The 19,650-nt window shown below is 42.5% G+C and overlaps 1 protein-coding gene across 1 annotated transcript in view; it reads right to left on the bottom strand.

Moving 5' to 3' along the window:
• DACH2 (dachshund family transcription factor 2) overlaps positions 1 to 11,077 on the bottom strand; it is a 326,286-nt gene extending 315,209 nt beyond the window's left edge. Inside the window, exons 1-2 of the mRNA XM_080991271.1 lie at positions 11,013 to 11,077; positions 10,653 to 10,748 (exon numbers count right to left, since the gene is read on the bottom strand). Coding sequence (XP_080847397.1) covers positions 10,653 to 10,684 — 32 coding nt within the window. The 5' untranslated portion in view covers positions 10,685 to 10,748; positions 11,013 to 11,077. The remainder of the gene's footprint in view (positions 1 to 10,652; positions 10,749 to 11,012) is intronic.
• Positions 11,078 to 19,650: the final 8,573 nt, after the last annotated feature.

Below are 19,650 nucleotides of genomic sequence, written 5' to 3'. Positions count from 1 at the left end.
AAAATACAAACTCACTGAGAAATGTGGGGAACTGAACCAAAGAGTGGAAAGATGAGAAGCTAAGCAAAAATAAAACTGACAGATCAACCCATCCCTATGTCTGATGAGCACCATACAGTGATAGATTCAGAACGTGCAACAGTCTCTAGCAATGCTAAGATGCAGATCTGAGGCTACTACATTGAGAAGTGCACACACAAGCATACATACTTAACTGTTCTCACATAGGGATACTTATGGTTGGCCTCACCAACCTATCTGCTGGCTGGGGATGATGGGAGTTGTAGTCTAAAACATATGGAGGGCACCAGGTTGGTATTTCACAGATTGGTACTGCTAGAAGTATATCCTAAAACTCCCTATTGAAATGAAATGGGGGGCGGGGCGGTGAAATTGACTCAAAGGGTTGATTGTCAATAGAGAAATGATACCGTCTTCTGTGTAATTAAACACATTGTATTAATATGTGCATAATGCAAAATCAATAAATAATGAATTACTCTTGATTGTAATTGAATGTTTTCTTAATTTTATTGTCAGCCATGATAAATAATCAGTCCTTTTATACTGCATTAAATTAATTAGAGTGTCATTTCTATTACATACATCAGCAGTGAAGTAATGCAGTGACATCTGTTTCTAATGTCTCTAAGATGTGGCATTCCTTATTAAGTATTAGGTATGCTCTTTTGTGACTGACAGCTCTGTTGATGTTAAGGGAGGGGTGGGGAGAATGCTAAGGTGGGGGGTGGGGTTGGATTTGCATTCCATGCAAGTGTATAGAGGCAACCAGCACATGACATTTGGAGCACCAACATTCACCGCAGTGTTGCAAAAGTTCCTGGGGTGCACTTTTCAGAGCTAAAAGCTACATGCTGACATCCACTGTCACAAGAGGTATGGTGGTTAGAGTGTTGAACTACTACTGGGGTGAGCTGGATTTGAATCCTTATTCACCAGCGATGTCGTTCAAAAGTCTGAAGTGCAGGCGCTCAGTATGACAGCTTCCCCTTATACACACCTAGCCATGCCCCCAAGCAGAGTCCCTGGTCACACACCCAAGGGTCACACACCCAAAAATGCAGTCATTGTGTTGACCCTGTAGTAGCCTGCTAGAGTGTTCTATTAGGATCTGAAAGGTAGGATGTATAATAATAATAATAGTAATAATAATAATAATAATAATAATAATGTACAGTGGTACCTCGGGTTACAGACGCTTCAGGTTACAGACACTTCAGGTTACAGACTCTGCTAACCCAGAAATAGTACCTCGGGTTAAGAACTTTGCTTCAGGATGAGAACAGAAATTGCGTGGCAGCAGCGGGAGGCCCCAAAAGCAAAAGTGGAACCTCAGGTTAAGAACAGTTTCAGGTTAAGAACGGATCTCCAGAACGAATTAAGTTCTTAATCCGAGGTATCACTGTACTACTAATCGCTTTCCATGAGGCATCCTGAGGTGATTTACAAATTAATAACATATACAAACATATACAAAGCAGTTACATATACAAAAACAGTTAAAATCTATTGCAAATTTCTCTCTCTCTCTCTCAAATACACAAAGGTAGCATAGTGGCCAGTCTATTAGGATCACACAACAGTCATAAAATTACAATTCGGCAAGCAGTGTTTTTAATCTTGTGCACTACCCTGAGGTCTTTTGATAAAGGGTGGTATAAATTTTAGTAGTAGTAGTAGTAGTAATACATTTTATAATCATCATCATCATTACTTAGACTAACAGACTTTGGCTGTAGAGACCTAAGTTCACATCCCTGGCATGCCACTATCTGACTTTGGGCCAGTCTCTGTCTGAGTCTAGCCTGCTGAGCAAACCTACCATATGCCGTCCTTCAAGATCAAAATATTGGCAAAAAAAACTCCAGTAGATAACAGCATCACTCCTGCCATAGACAAAGTGGCAATGCTACAATCCTTCTCCCTAATCCTGCCCCACTACATCACTGTTGCTCATGGCATCAACAAAGTGTTTTTGCTAGTGCTAGGATTTCTGCTTGTGCAACAGAATCATAAAATCACAGAATCGTAGAACCATACAGTTAGAAGGGAACCTGGGGGTCATTTAGTCCAACCTCCAGCAATGCAGGGACCTAAACGAAAGCATCTGTGACAGATGGCCATCTATCTGTTATTGCACCTGTTATGACTCATTCTTGAGTGGCCACTTATGCTCCTAAGAAGTTGGGCTCCAACTGCTCAGGAATGGCATAACTAGTTGGCGTTATCGGAATTGACCAGACATATTGCTCCACCAGCTAAGAATGGCCATGCGCCCCCCACCCACCCATCCACAGAATCAAGAAAGAGCTATCAATCTTTCCTTGTCCTGGCCAGATGAGCTTTCCCGTGTTGAGTCAAATTAAGCCACAGGCTCCAATCCCGGTGGTGTCCTTCTGTCAATTCCGTTAAGTTTTAGCTTTGCAACCATACTCCCCTGGAGCCCAAAGACTTTGATTTTTCAGAAGCTGCCCAGCAGGTCATGGGAATAATGGCACCAGATCACCAGTCAGCATACCGTATTTTTCGCTCTATAAGATGCACCAGACCACAAGACGCACCTAGTTTTTGGAGGAGGAAAACAAGAAAAAAATATATTCTGAATCTCAGAAGCCAGAACAGCAAGAGGGATCGCTGCGCAGTGAAAGCAGCAATCCCTCTTGCTGTTCTGGCTTCTGGGATAGCTGCGCAGCCTGCATTCGCTCCATAAGACGTACACACATTTCCCCTTACTTTTTAGGAGGGAAAAAGTGAGTCTTATAGAGCAAAAAATACGGTAATTTATGGACAGAATTATGACAGTATCTGATCGTCTTCGAACCTCTGACTTGCGTTCTTGATTAATGAAAATGTTCTTGGCAGATGCTTTCAGTCCTGTTCCCCATCCACTGCAACTTCCCCAGATCTGCTCCAAAGGGTTGGGTGGGGGGCAGAGAATAAGGAAAAGGGAGTTCTGTGGCACAACTCAAAGCCCTTGTGCTAGTGGAAGCACGCCGTTTGAAACCACTTATGGTGTTAGGGCTGAAACCTAAGCAGCTGGTCAGAGGTGCATGAGAGCTGAGGGGCACACCACAGCCAAGAAGATCCATTGTTGCTCAGGCAAAGGTCCAGCCCAAAGAACAAGGCTTTTAGAGCACATCCTGTCCTGGAGGGCCAGTCACCAGCTGGGGTGGCTGGTTCAGACCTTGAGAAGATGTTCCAGGCCTCAGTAACAGCAGCCTACCGCATACAGAAAAGATGGTTCCCATTTCTTGCTGCAACAACTCCAGATGTAGGTCCAGCCACTGTCACAGCCTAACCTTCTGAACAGAGTGGTTGTGAGCATGGAGGGGGGCAGCCAGGTACACTTGCCCCGGGCCTCAGAGGGCTAAGCTGGCTGAGATGGGGTGGGGGCCTCCAGGGACTGGCTGCTTTTTTGATAAGAGTTTACAACTTTATTCTAACAAGACTCTCACCCTGGGCCTCAGGCAAGTTCTACACAGGGCTGGGTGGAGGAACAGGGCAATGTGTCTTGCCATGGGTTCCTTGTAGGAAAAGTGTGCTAAAAATGCCATCAATAAGTACCGTATTTTTCGCTCTATAAGACACACTTTTCCCCTCCTAAAAAGTAAGGGGAAATGTGTGTGTGTGTTATGAAGCGAATGCAGGCTGCACAGCTTTCGCTGAATGCAGGAGAGCAAGAGGGATCGGTGCGCACTGATCCCTCTTGCTCTCCTGGCTTCGATTCGCTGGAGAGGCGCTGCGCAGCTTTCCCTCTCTGTGCAGCGCCCCTTCAGCGAAGCGGGAGAAGAAATGGAGCCCCTTCCATTTCTCCCCCCGCTTTGCTGGAGAGGCGCTGAGCAGAGAGGGAGAGAATTTTTTTTCTTGTTCTCCTCCTCTAAAACTAGGTGCATCTTATGGTTAGGTCTTATAGAGTGAAAAATACGGTAATGCAGCAGAGGATGCAATGTTGAGGTTGGGACATGATTCAGGGCTTTCAGTGCTTTTCGTTGCTTTTGTTCTCTGCTCCCCAAAGTAATTCTGTGTGCCAATTACTGATAGAGGGTGCAGGGAACTGAACAAGGAAGGGTTTTATATTGTCAAAGGGGAGTGCAGCCATGCTTCTCTGTCCTAGTTGACTCGGGTGCAATCAGATTTTTAAATATATTTTGCACTGGCATGCTCTTTTTCTATTTTTTCATCTTTAAAAAAAATAAACAGCATTACAAAGACAGAGAAAAACAAAAACGATAAAGAACCATGGGGATAAAGAACAGCACAAATCATCCATCTTATTCTGTGGCAAAAACCCAAAACCAATATAGTTAACTCAAGAGTTCCAGATCTCACAAGGAGCCAGTGTTAAGTTGCTGCTGTTGGTGTTCATTTGAACGCAAAGTTAAAATCCCGCAAGTATCCAGCCTAAAAAGTACACAGTGTAGTTGTGCCTTGCAGTGTTCAAAGATGGAGTGTAACTTTTTCCAGAACAGCAATATTCCAAACATTATTGCTCCAGAGCAAAAGTTTATAGAATCAGAAACTGTAGATCTGGAAGGGACCCCAAGGGTCATCAAGTCCTGTAATATTTTCCATTTGGGCTCACAATAAGGGACACAGTTGATGAGGGTGGGGTCTGGGTTGGTTCATGTGGGGAAAGGCGGTGCTTGTTGTATCATCACCACCATCTCATATGAAAAGCAAAGCAAAAAACATAATATATAACATATCCTCATAACTTTTCTGTAAATGTCAGATTTATGGATGGGTGCCATTTTTTAAAAGGGAGTATGGAGCAACAAATTTTCATCATTTCATCATTTCATGATATTTTATGATACATGAAGACTGCATACGCATCATACATTTAATACACCCCCACCCCTCCCCATAAAGAATACTGTGAATTTTACTTCTTACGGAACTACAGTTTCCAGCACTCTTAACAAACTACAGTTTCCAGGATTATTAGGGGGTGTATTAAATATATAGTGCATAATAATGAATAGAGTTGGGGCAATAACACAACCCTGTTTAACACCTGATCCCATGTGCTAAGAGGAAGGCACGCTTGTCAAATCCACACCATGATCAACTCCCGCCTGGAAACCAATGTCCCCACTGTGGAAGGACGTGTGGATCCAGAATTGGCCTCCACAGTCACTTACGGACTCACTGTTAAGACCGTGTTTATGGAAGACAATCTTACTCGGCTACAAGTCATTGCCCAGTAAGAGGAAAGAATGGTGCATATCTCTATTTCTGGAGGCAAATGTTTCTGATCAGAAAATTGTTAGGTATTCTCTAAGACATTTTTCATCCTATTTTCCCCTCTCTCTCCCCTTGCAAGATAGCCAAACATAATACAATCCCCAATTCATGTTGTCTGCATCTGCCATTAGATTTCGTGCAGCCCCTGACCCGAAAGCACTGCCACCTAGCGGCAAGAAAACGCCTTGCTTGCTTTCCTCTCCATAGTGGTAAGGCAAACACACGAAGAGAATGGGAATCAACACTCTGGTCATTGGACCTCAAGTCCCATCACCACTGGCCATTGGTTATACTGAGTGCAGTGGATGGGAGTTGAAGTCCAGCAATATGTGGGAGGCCAGAGATTCCTTCTGCTATAATCTTTGTAGACAGACCAGGAAAGTATTCTTTCAGCGGTGTTATGCAATCAGTTCCTGACGCTACCTGAACACTTCTGCGCCTACTATAACCACTCTTGTTACATATAGAAGAAGGGTCTCCTCTGCCACATTCTGTTTTCTGAAGTAGCCTTCTTCTCTGAAGTAGCCTGAACTCATAAAGGATATTATATAGTCGAAAAAGTTTCAGGGGAGAAGGGCAAGCAAAATGATCAAGGGGGTGGAGCAAGTCCCCTATGAAGAAAGTTTGGGACTTTTTAGCTTAGAAGTAAAATGGTCCCCTGGACGGTTAAGTCCAGTCAAAGGTGACTATGGGGTTGCGGCACTCATCTTGCTTTCAGGCCAAGGGACCCGGCGTTTGTCCACAGACAGCTTTCCGGGTCATGTGGCCAACTAAACTGCTTCTGGCACAACAGAACACCGTGACAGAAACCAAAGCGCATGGAAACACTATTTACCTTCCCGCCACAGCGGTGCCTATTTATCTACTTGCACTGGTGTGCTTTCGAACTGCTAGGTTGGCAGAAGCAGGACCAAGCAACAGGAGCTCACCCCATCGCGGGGATTCGAATCGCTGACCTTCTGATTGGCAAGCCCAAGAGGCTCAGTGGTTTAGACCACTTAGAGAAAAGGCAAGTGACATGATAGATGTTTATAAAATTATGCATGGTGTGCAGAAAATGGATAGAGACACTTTCTCCCTCTACCATAACATTTGGAGGGAGTGGGAGAATTGAGGGTCTTCTTCTCAGCATCCTTAACAAACTCCACTTCCCAGGATTCTTTGGGGTAAGCCATGACCATGGAAGCCAACTCCTAGGGACTGAGGAGTCTTTGCCGCCCCCGCCCCCCAATAAAAGATGGTGGGAATTGCCAGTGCTTTTTTTCTAAAAAAAAGTTTAGAAGTACTCTCATTTTGACTCAAGAAAATCACCATTTTATAGTTCAAATTGGGTAAAATAAATACAGTAAATGGAGAAAAGTACAACGATTCACAGAATGTTTAGGGATACGTGTACCCCTGCGTCCCCCCAGAAAAGAAGCACTGCACATTGCCATTCAAATGGTGTGTGTGCACTGCATCATGTGATCAGTTATGCAAAGCGGGGCTTACTTCCCCTATCCCCAATATTTTAATTCAAGTTGGCACACCTGGCCATGACTGTTTAAAAGATTGCAGCTGGTGGGGCATTGTGAAAGTGGATGGGGCTCACGTGCCTTGCGTTTGAAGCAGTTTGTTTTAAGAAACTGAAGGTTTGTTGGAACAATCCCATCCACCTGCCCGCCCACCTCTCCACCCCCTTTTCATCCTTAAGCATTATGGTATTTATATTTTGTAATGTTCCTTGTTTATTTATGTAGGTGATGATTTATACACTGCATTTTACACAAGCCACAGGGCACTATACAAGTAGATAAAATTACAAAAATTGATAAAAACAACACAATGCACAAGAACAAACAACTAACAATTACTAATAGCAGCAGCAATCGTATCATCTATGTTCCTACTGCAAGCATTCCTATGATGTGTTTTCTCAGAAGCCCTTGTGTGTAGGAAACAAAAACAGACCATTGGGGACTGAGCATGCCCAGAGGCCGCAGAATCCTAACTGCCTGTTAGGTGCAAGGAGAAGGAATGAAATGGAGTATCCTGAAAAGGGGCATAGCTGACTGGAACTCCAGACAACAAATCATGAGACTCTCAATCTCAGGGTTGTAGGTTTGAGCCCCACATTGGATAAAAAGATTCCTGCATTGCAGAGGGGTGGACTAGAAGACCTTCGTGGTCCCTTCCATTTCTACAATTCTGTGATTCTATGATACTTAAACATTTTGTTGCAGGTCCTACTTCTACATTGTTGTTTCCCAACTGTGCAGAAATGAAGCTATGAAGTGTATTTTTTTAAAAAAATGGGGAAATATTTTTAAAATTACAAACAACACCACAGTTTCCATTCTTAGACTCTTTCCTTTTAAATGCTTGTTAAAAGATGACAGCTACATTGTGAAAAGTTCAGGGGCTGAAGAAAGCAAGTACTAGCTTCAAGCACATTGCCACAAGAGAGAATCACAATGGCATGTGGGGGGAATATATATTTTAAAATAATTCATCTTGCATCAGCCACTTAGACTTACAAAAAAATAATGATGATGATTATGTTGATGACAATGACAATTATAATCATCTCCAAATAATTCACTCCATTTGATTTCATACAAATACAAATTAAGATTTCACTTGTTTAATAGGATTGTGCTCATTTTAAGCAATCTTTCCCATTCTTCTCTCTCTCTCTCTCTCCCTCTCTTTTGAAAGCATGCATTGAAAAATCTAACTTCTGCAGTAGGGAAGTCTCAGCAGTTCTGTCAAAGTACAAATACTTTGCACAGGAAGAAAAAAACCCCTATCAGATAAATCTCATGCACTTCAAATCAGAAGTCAGCTTCACAGAGCTCAGAGGGACATGCTCTTAAGTAAGCATGCACAAGATGGTAATTTCAATAGAAAAGACGCATTTCTTGAGCCACTCATTCACATTTCACTAACTGTTATGTGAAACATTTCTTTTTTAAAGTTAGGAACAACAGTGACCAAATAATATCCGTGTTTGTGATCACACCTATACCACACATTTAATGCACATGTATTTCCCCAAAGAATCCTGGAGCTAGAATTTACTCCTCGCTGGGAATTACAGTTCCCAGCACCATTAACAAATTATTGTTCCCAGAAATATTTCGGGGAAGCCATGTACTGGTCTAGACTCACATCAACAACCATACATTTAATGCAACCTTATGCCACTTTTGACAGGGTGAGCTCCCGTTGCTCGGTCCCTGCTCCTGCCAACCTAGCAGTTTGAAAGCATGTCAAAGTGCAAGTAGATAAATAGGTACCACTCCGTCGGGAAGGTAAACGGCGTTTCTGTGCGCTGCTCTGGTTCGCCAGAAGCGGCTTAGTTATGCTGGCCACATGACCCGGAAGCTGTACGCCGGCTCCCTCGGCCAATAAAGCGAGATGAGCGCCGCAACCCCAGAGTCGGTCACGACTGGACCTAATGGTCAGGGGTCCCTTTACCTTTATCTTTATGTCACTTTAACAGTAACGGCCTCTCCCACAGAATCGAGGGGACTGTGGTTTACTATGGGTCTCATAACAACAACAACAACAACAACAACAACAACAACAACAACAACAACAACGTTATTATTTATATCCCACCCATCCGGCTGGGTTTCCTCAGCCACTCTGGGTGGCTTACAGCACATGAAAAATGGTCAAACATTAGACATTAAAAATTTCCCAATACAGGGTTGCCTTAATGCCTTTCAGCATCCTTAACAAACTTTCCCCCAATACACAGTCCTGATTCAAAGTGGGTCTCCTTCTTCTCCACACACAGCTGCTTCTAACAAAAATGCAGAGCAGCCTTTTCCAACCTGGTGTGCTACAGACATTTTAGAGTACAACTCCCATCAGCCCCAGCCAGCACTGTGCTTGCTTGGGCTAATGTGAGTTGCTGTCCAAAACATCTGGACAGCACCAGGTTAGCAAAGGCTGATGTAGATAGTTAGGGAGATTCTACATGGTCAAGAGGAGGGGCAGCTGTTGGGTGCTAGCAAGATGTTCCCATTGCTTTCAATGGGGCTTATCCCCAGGGAAGTTGGTATTAGACTGCAGCCCGATCTGCTCTGAGATTTCCAAAGAATAAGTAGAAGACAGTGGAATGGAAACATGTTAGGCAAACTTGAGTACAAAATCCCTGTGCTTGCAGTCTGCTGTGAACGACCTATGCTCATTTAAACAACCGCTTTTTGCAGAGAAATATGCAGAAGCAGTCCCTGGCAAAGGACCAAACTCCTGTGCAGTGATATAGATAGGCAATGTAAGACTCTGGAATTAATGGTCTTCCTTAAATGGTAGTGTGTATCACATCACCTTTTTTTAGCCCTCCCGTGCATTTTGTTGAACAGTGCCCAAAGTCCTGTGCTGGTGGCACTTGCATTTTCCACAGGAAAAGCAAAGGTGTTCATGCACCATGCATACAAGGGACAAGTATTTTCAACCCGCATATCCACACGTCAGTACAAAATCTACTGTTCTGGCTCTAACGTAAGCTTCTTCCCAAGAATCTGAGCTTGCAAGAACCCATTTCTTCTGATGCCTTTATAGCTTTTTGTTTATGGTTTCTCTCCTGAAGCCTAAGTTAAAATACTGCATATGAGAGACATCAATTCACTCAACTTTATGGATCACCTTAAACCTTTTTTAATTGTATGATGATATTTATGGTGCATTTTCTGAAGGAGCTTTTTAGCAGTTTCATAACTTTTTCAGATTAACAAATTCTCAGCTTTTCTCCTTCAACTCCCTTCCTTGTGTTAGAATTTTCTAAGCAAAAGGTTTTCTTTTCAAGGGCTGGCATTTTACGAGCTGCCTTCTGCTGACATGCAGTTGATGCTTCATAGTTTTTATTCCTAGGTACAACAGTGCAAGAAGAATAAGAATAAGAATACGGAGTTCCACAACTTAAAATCTGTAGCTTTACACATTTCACACCACAGTTGTCATAAATTATACATTAGCCGTATACCCCACTCTACACTTAACAAGATGGACCGGTGTGTTTTGAAAATGTTTGCTTCATATGAAGTATGCATCAGAAATATATCTTCCTATCTTCCTCTCTATATTTGCCACAGAGTTAGGCAGTACCAAAACTGTGGGGAATTAAATATATGAATCCTGTGGACCCACATGTATGGGTGAAAAACAAAGGGAAACAACGGGGTGCCTGGATTCAAATTGAAGGACTTGCACACAGACAGTTCCAGACAGAGTATTAAATGGACAAAAAATATGCAGCACAGTGAAGCACTAGGACTATAGGTTGTTAGATCTGTCTTATCCCATTCAGCTGCACACAGTAGTTGACCTCTTTTTACCCCTCTTGCAATGAGCAGATTGCACACTGTTAAGTAAGTTCAAAAGGCTTTACTTACATATTCAAGGTCTCAGTCACGCATTGTTCCATGGAGCAGCCAGCATAACACAAGCAAAATACAATGGGGTAGAAATTACAGAATATACAGTGGTACCTCGCAAGACGAATGCCTCGCAAGACGAAAAACGCGCAAGACAAAAGAGTTTTTCGTTTTTTGAGTTGCTTCGCAAGACGAATTTCCCTATGGGCTTGCTTCGCAAGACGAAAAACGAAAAAGTCTTGCAAGTTTGTTTCCTTTTTCTTAAAACCGTTAATACCCTATGGGAAACCGTGCTTCGCAAGACGAAAAATTCGCAAGACGAAAAAACTCGCAGAACGAATTAATTTCGTCTTGCGAGGCACCACTGTAGTTCCAAACACATGCTGTAAGCTTGGGAGAAAGCTTACACATGTCCTGCTTGGTGGATTACAGGATGGAGCGCGAGAGACAGTCAAAGAGAAAGGAAGTACAGTGGTACCTCGGGTTAAATACTTAATTTGTTACGGAGGTCCGTTCTTAACCTGAAACTGTTCTTAACCTGAAACACCACTTTAGCTAATGGGGCCTCCTGCTGCCGGCACGCCGCCGGAGCCCGATTTCTGTTCTTATCCTGAAGCACTATTTCTGGGTTAGTGTGTAACCTGAAGTGTATGTAACCTGAAGCGTATGTAACCCGAGGTACCACTGTAAGCTTCACTTCCTCCCTTTCAAGATGAGAGGGGGCATAACCTAGCTGAGTCTATCTAGCAATACAACTCTGTGATCTTTTACCCCTTCATGCACTAACTAGTTCAATGCTTGCTAGTTTGCCTATACAGTATCCCCAAATTCATCGTTCCAGGAGAGGACATCCTACAGATACCACCCTTTCAGGAGATCCATTCCATATGAGGTAGGAATCAGGGCTTTAGAGTTGCTGCACCTCCTCCCTCCCTTTCCGTATCAGATGGGCACCATCTCTGTTGTCTTTTTGGGTGCTTCCTTTTTCAACAAGCCTTTTAAACTAAAATCTATATGTGAATCTGGATTGGATTTGAAATTGTTTTTACATATTTATTTTGTTTTTATTTAACAACATTTATATACCACTTGATTGTAATAAAACGGCTTACCAGAAATATTAAAATCATCAATAAAAACAGTATCCATAAAACATATGCTTAAAATATTTTTAGGCAAACCTAAGTAGACATGCAGAAGTTACATGCATTTTATCACTTTTTGAAATTTTAAATATCAGTATCAACTGTTTTTTTATCAATACATTTAGTATTTTATTATATATTTCTGTAAACCGCTTAGAGGGTGGTCATTGGGTTTTGGGGTGGGCTTTTTTTTGCAATCACATGGTATGTAAATCATGTTGAATTAAGAATCAAAGTGTTTAACTGTTTTTATAGATGAAATAGATGGGCTCAGAGGAGTCCATCTTAGAAGCACCAGCACAAGCAGAATCTCTCCTTCTCTGTAGGACAAAAGAAGCTGATGGAGAAGGCTGCCCCCTACTGAGACAGAGAGGAACTGTTGCTGAAGCGGTGTCTGAGCTCTGCAGTCATGCGGTGTGTTAAGTTGTGGGTGAACATATCAGACGACACAACAATTCTTCAAACAGCTCTTGTTTATTCACAGGCCAGAACAGAACTGAACTGAAGGGTTCAGCCAGCCTGCTTATATAGAGCTCCACTAGAACGCAACAGTAATCATTTTCTGTAACTATCCAATCACTGAACGTCACTTTCAATCCCTTATTTGCATATGTGGACCTGAGTTAAAACTATCTACAGTATCCCCCTGCTGGCCCAGTATCCCCCTGCTGGCCCAGGGTGAGAACTTCAGTACATAATACGGTGTTTAGCCTGAGCGCTTCATAAAGCTTTTTCAGGGTACCCTAGCCTCACCTTTGCTAAGGTCAATACTCACATCAAAACAACCTAAACAAGTAAAGCAGGTTTCCTATTGCAGAAGTTCAGCCCCCAATGTGTGAAGGGCTGTGGGAGTGGCAATGGGGATGTGAGGGAAGGGTGGGGCCCACAAATCATGCTCTTCCCCTTGCATCATGGCAATAATGTGGGTAGAACAAGTGTCTGGAACATAGGAGCCAACTCCTAAGGGCCAAGGTCTCTTCATCCCCCCAATAAAATATTTGAGGGGGTACCCCCCCAATTTTTTTGATTGGCATCACCACTCAGATAGTGTGCATGTGTACATCTTGTAATCAATTATGCAGGGCAGGGAATAACTCCCTCTCCCAATATTGTATTCAAGTTCACACCCCTGGCATGGAATAAACTAGTATGGCTCAACAAATTGTATTGAATTGGTTCAAGAATCTCTGATTCACATGAAAGCAGTTCCCACCATTGCCAAGTAAACTGAACATGAATTAAGTTTGTTTGGTGGGTAGAACTTTCAATGATTTCTGGTTCATCTTCAAGTTCATTCTCTTACATGTGTTTTTTGTTTACTCTTTAGAGTCTTTGAGTCTTTAAGCTTCAATATCATAATGGCTGGGAGAAATAAATTAAACAATTCCCATTCCACTCTCAGTGTTGTTATTTAAGTCTTCTTAAGTATATTTTATACTTCAGCACAGCAGCTCATAACATTCTCACTTGCCAATAATTATTTGGATGAACTTGAACCGAATGTGAACTGAATGAAATGAACTGGAATTAGTTCTGCTTTGGATTATGTTAAACATGATATATAACTAGTTCCTTAAAAAAATAACTTTCCATGCTTCTCCATCATTATTATAATCATTATTATATCCTCTTTTACACACATGCCTCAAGGTAACATGCAAAATTCAATAAAAACAGCAAAGAAAATAATGTCCAATAATTTTTTTAAAAAGAACAAGTAGACAGCCATGGTAGAGACCTATTTCTCCAGCTGAGAAAGCTTGTTGGAACAATTGTCTTCAATTGTTTCAGGAAAATGCAGACAGTGAGCACCTGTAGTAGCTTGACAGGAATACTATCCCAAGGAGCACTAAAAGCCTTGTTCTGAAGTACTGCGGATCAGGTTTAGGATAATTTCAGAATCTGAAGGATAATCTGAAGGAGAAGCTCTCTCACAGAGCACCACAGTAACCAGCTGAGTTGATAAGGGCTAAGAATGTCTGAAGAGTGCTGCTGTTTCTTGGCCCTGGAGCAATAAGTTAGGCTTGCCATACGTCAGGAGAACTCCTGACGTGTCCTGTTTTCAGGTGTGAAAATGGCATGGGGGGGAGTTTTGCCGAATTGACAAAATGGAAAAAGCAGCAGAAACAGCTTAAAATCACTATTTTGGGGGAAATTTCCCTTAAAAAGCTCAACAATTTTGGTGGTTTCCTAAATTTTAGGAATTTTACTTTTTGAAATATGGCAACCCTATGTACCGTATTTTTTTGCTCTATAAGACGTACCTAGTTTTTGGAGGAGCAAAACAAGAAAAAAAATATTCTGAATCTCAGAAGCCAGAACAACAAGAGGGATCGCTGCGCAGTGAAAGCAGCGATCCCTCTTATTGTTCTGGCTTCTGGGATAGCTGCGCAGCCTGCATTCGCTCCATAACACACACACACATTTTCCCTTACTTTTTAGGAGGGAAAAAGTGAGTCTTATAGAGCAAAAAATACGGTATTTTATTTTTTAAAAGAATTCCCACCATGTTACACTGGCACTCCCCAAAGCCGTCAGATATAGAAGTGATAGGAGAGAAAACACCAATCAATTGTGCTTCCTGTTACCCTACTTCCAAAACAATTTTCTCTCAAACAGACATCTCAAGAGCAGCCTGGCCTCTGCCGCCCGCTCTGGCTTACCCCCGTTGCCAGCGCCAGTACAACTGATTCGAACAATTCTGAGATATTTCAATCTGTCATTGAAAATGGAATAAAATAGTAGAGTAATACTTATTAATAGTACAGCAATACTTATCCTAATAAATCAAGATCTGTGAATTATCCCTGTTCACAAATCTTGATTTATGGCCCAACTTTTACATGCCCTCTGAAGAACGCCACACTTCTCAGACAATTTCATTTTCTGTCTGTGGCTTCCTTCCCTGCCATTTCTGAAGGGAAATGTCATTGCAAAAACACACTGGCTTCGCGATGAAAAGATGGTGTGGAATAGTAATATGTGGATAAGGTGACTAGTAGGACAGAAAAGGGCCAGGCTGAGCTGTCAATTATACCAAGAGAAACAGAAATATACTGCATAGCCCACAGGTTTGCTGAGATCAGCAGCTGGCCCTGTTGTGAGAAGAGATACATTGAACGAGCCAGTGATGTAAGGCACAGGGAGAGGTGGGTCTCAAACCAGGACCTGTAGCGACCAGTGCCTTGTTTCTTGTGCCACCCTTGCTCTGGCTTTTCAGCAAAAAGCTCATGGATCAAGGGTGCCTGCTAGATAGTTTTCTGATTGTCAGCTGACTCCACATGGAATCATGGAGGCTATCAGTAGCTTCTCGCCATGATGACTACGTTCTACCTTCAGTGTTGGAGGCAGTAGGTCTCTGAAGATTATTTGCTGGAAATCACAGCTGTGGAAGGTGCTGTTGCGGTTGGGCCCATCTGGACTTCCCAAGAGGTTGACCACTCTGAGAACAGGATGTTGGACTAGATGGGCCTTTGGCCTGATCCAGCAGGACCCTTCTTATGTTCTTATGACTCACCAGACCCTATAAATTGCCTTCATCATAGTCAGCTCCTCATTCTGAGCAACCTGTCCCCAGGGGAAGTTGCTGAAAAGGCCCAGCCCTCCCCTCCATGCCTATCTGCCCTGGAACCAGAGCACCAACAAAACTACACAATCTGCCACCTGTAGATGATGATTGAGTTTAATTTTAACTTGTTTATTTAAGTACATGTGTATACTGCTTGGTTGTAAGAAAAGCAGTTTACAAAAAAATATATAATGAAACCTTTAAGTTCCCAATTAACAATCAGTGAAAACCGACATTTAGAAAACATAAAACCAACAATACCTAGAAAGTGATAAGACACATGTAAACGTCAGCATGCCTGGATAGTCTTGTCTTAACAAAATGTTTTAAGCAGGCACCGAAAAGAATACAGTAAAGACACCTGCCTGATGTCAATACGCGAGGAGTTCCAACGGTGGGGGTACTGCTATACTTACAAGTATAGGACAAGTATTACGCAGCACCTGTAACTGTGTCACTTTTGCAGACTGAAGTAGTTGGCTGAGCATATACAGTGGTACCCCTAGATATGAACGAGATTCGTTCTGGAGCCCCGTTCGCATCTAGAGGTAAACGTAACTAGCGACGGCGTGTCTGCGCATGCACGCGTCGCTTTTCGCTGCTTCCGTGCATGCGTGTGACGTCATTTTGAGCGTCTGCGCATGCACAAGCGGCGTAACTCAGAAGTAACGCGCTCCGTTACTTCCGGGTTGCCGAGGAGTGCAACTCGAACGCGCTCAACTCGAAGCGTCTTCAACCCGAGGTATGACTGTACAAGGCAAAACTGGACTCAAGCTATTAAGGGCTTTATATATTCATAGTAACACATTGAACTTGCCCATTAGTGAATGGGTAACCATTGTAGATCTCTGAACAGAGGTGTTAGATGCAGAAAGGGCCTCAGTCCTGTCAGTGGCTGTGCTTCTGCATTCTGTGCTAGCTGCAGCTTCCAGCTCAAACACTAGGGAAGCCCCACATAGAATGCATTGCAGTAATCCAATCTATCCCACAAGCTACAGATCCCCATCCCTCTTCTCTTTCAACATCCTTAAGTATTCTCACCTTTTTAAAAAATAAACTTGGTCTGTTTAATATACAGCAGATAGAAGAGAGACTTTAGGATCCAGGATCCTCTTAGCGTTTTCCCAAGTTGCCTTTGCGTGACTGCAGGCCTCAGCCATGCAAAACAATGCACATCCCAGGCACATCAGTAGCGCTGTCTTTTGTCTGTGCCAATATTAACTAGCTGGTGTGTTTTATATTGTGGTTGAAGACCACCAGCTGATGGGAAGAATAGAGTCATAGTTAGCCCTGTCACCTCGCGCTGTCTCATAAATCATCAGCTAAACTCACAAAGTGAAGAGGGTCATGGTGTTTGCCTGTTTCACACGTCTATTGAAAGTAATAAAGAGGGCTTTCCTTTCACTGAGCAATGAGTGGGATGGGTGTGTTTGCGTGTGTTTCAGCATGACACTTTTGTGCCGAAGTATCACCTACAGTCTGGAGATTAATTTAAAAGCAAAAACAAAAAACCCGCATCAGCCATTAATTGGAATGTTGCAGTCTGATTCATCAACTGGTTGAAAGCAAGAGCACTAACCAACTGGAAGATTTACAACGGGTTGCCAACCCTAAGTTAAATAGTACAATGTGGCCTATGAATTTTAAAGTGTGTGAGTAAGTTTTCCTGCCTTATTGTCTGAGAATAATAGCTGACTTGGTACAAACTTTTATGTGGGTTGTGTTGATTTTCAAATGTGCATTTAATTATGGTATTTTAATTTTTTAAAAATTAGACTGTAATCCTACACACACACACACACACACACACACACACACACTTGTTAGGAAGTAAGCTGCATTGAACCTAGTTGATCTTATGTCTGAGTAAACAGGATTGCACTGTCAATCTATGTTTGCAGCTTCCAGTGGGCAACAGTGAAACTGGTGGAGTATTCTCCAAAACTACATTTGCAAAAGTCACCTGAGCCACTGTGCAACTTTTGTCTCATAATGAAATGGAAGTAAAAATATTCAACTAATTTATAGTCATATGAGGCACGGGAATGCTGAGTCCCAAATATTACTTCTTTTTAACAATGGCGACAAACAGACATTTATTAGTGTGAGAACTGGAAGGCTCGCCCAAAAAATTGTGTTCTGTGATTTCCCCCTGCCCCTATGATCCCTGCAGTTTGCTCAAAGCCATTGCAGTAATGGGAAATCACATTTAAAGGGAGCTGCTTCTGAATGTAAGAAGAATTTAAAAAAATGGGATACTAAATCCAGATTTGCATGTTTTATTATTTCTCTCCCTACCCCCCTCCTCCATACATATTAATTAATTGCACTTAAACGGCTCATTTGTTAAAATGCCATCCACGGATTACAAATGATTCCCAACTTTTGCCGATTAAAAATGTACAAAAGAAAACAAATTAATTTATTGAATGCAAATGGCTGCATTTTGCATTTAATCTTGCTCATTCTTGAATAGGTTTCGGCAGTTGTAATTGACTGGGGTGCTTGTTCAATAAAATATAAGGATATTCTTCAATCACGCCATTGAATGTGCTGTTTAATTATGTCGGTGGGCGCTCCTATTTGTTTCTAATGCAGAGGATCTATTGGTAAAATGAATGCCCATTTTGTGGTCTGTTATGCAGAAAATGTTTAATCCAGTGTTTGATTTACTCTGTTAAATCTTCTTTATTGAATGCGCTTATTCAGCCGTGCAGAATTGGGTATGCTGCTTTCTGTTACTATGACATTGCAATTAAATAGCAAAGGGGGGGTGGAACAGTGTATGACATTTTTCTAAAGGGCCATGACATTCCCATAAAAATTATTCATACATTGTGTCTCTCTCACCCCCTGCTTCACACTTTCTATTAGATTTTCACCAGTTGATGCTGATACTACAAGCTAATAGTTTTGCACTGTAGAAGATCAACAAATCCTGCCGTTAAGGAACCTAGATAAACATTTGGCTAACTCAGCCGGTACTAAGAAAGGTTTCTGGTTCAGTGACTAATGACTGTCATCATGAAATAGAATTGCATCGACTGCCATCTTATGAATGAACTTAACAGAAACTCGGGGAAGCAGCCAGCCAATAGCATGTTCCGCTAGGATAAATACTCCGATACTTTAGAAACCAGGATATGCTGACAGCAAAATAATTCTCCCTTTGTATATGTTATAAAATAGCTCTCACTTTAAAAACATGCACGCATGCACACAACAAATCTTGATGTTTGCAAGCATTCCAGTTTGGTTGTTCTACATAAGGTAATAACTGTGTCTGCTCTTAGAAACGTGCAAGGTTATGGTTACTAGAGAGGTAACAAGGGGTGGGATCTGCAACAAAATGTTGCAGTGTATTTTTTTTTGCCATGAAAGAGGACGTGCTGCTGCCCAGCCCTCTATGCACTGTTGCAGGATACAGTGGTACCTCGGGTTACAGACGCTTCAGGTTACATACACTTCAGATTACAGACTCCACTAACCCAGAAATAGTACCTCGGGTTATGAACTTTGCTTCAGGATGAGAGCAGAAATCACGTGGTGGCAGCGGGAGGCCTCATTAGCTAAAGTGGTAGCTCAGGTTTAGAACAGTTTCAGGTTAAGAACGGACCTCCGGAATGAATTAAGTAATTAACCTGAGGTACCACTGTACTACATTCTGTCCACACTCCACCCCACTTTCCCAACTGCCATTCAAAATTCAGTAGTTATTGAGCATGATTGGCCCTCATTTGGCTTTTTCTCTTTCAAGGGTTGCCCCCTCAGATTTTGGGATTGTGTGTTGTGTGTAATTTGTATTGCAACAAACTTTGGGGTTCCCATGGGGATGCTGATACCTCCCTCTTGTGGCTCAGTGGCTGGACTGCAACTCTCATATTCCCCTACCACCCTCCAGATGTTGCTGGACTACAACTCTCATCATCCGTGCTCATTGGCTGATGTCGATGGGAGTTGTTGTCGAACAACACCTGGAGGGCCAGAGGTTTCCATGCCCCTGCAACAAAAGCTTCTTAATCAATCCTGCTCTTTAGTCTGAGCAACAAAGAGACCAATCTTGTTCAGGCCTCTGCCATTGGCTTGTCTTGTCTCTAGCTCAGGGATGGGAATCGAGCAAAATCTAGAGGGCCTCAGGTTCCTCATCCCTGAGGAAGAGGCAAGACATATCAGTGGTGGAGGCCTGGAAAAGATTGACCTCTGCTGCTCAGTCCAAAGAGCAAGGCTTAGGGCAGGGCTGTTACTGAACTCTTTACTCCCATCAACTCCACTCAACATGACCAATGGCTAGGGAGAGGGAAGC

Source organism: Podarcis pityusensis (assembly GCF_964106645.2).
Source record: "Podarcis pityusensis genome assembly, chromosome: Z".
In the NCBI taxonomy this organism is placed as follows: Eukaryota; Metazoa; Chordata; class Lepidosauria; order Squamata; family Lacertidae; genus Podarcis; species Podarcis pityusensis.
The sequence above is the reverse complement of the archived record's forward strand: the minus strand, read 5'-3'. Positions and strand labels throughout refer to the sequence as shown.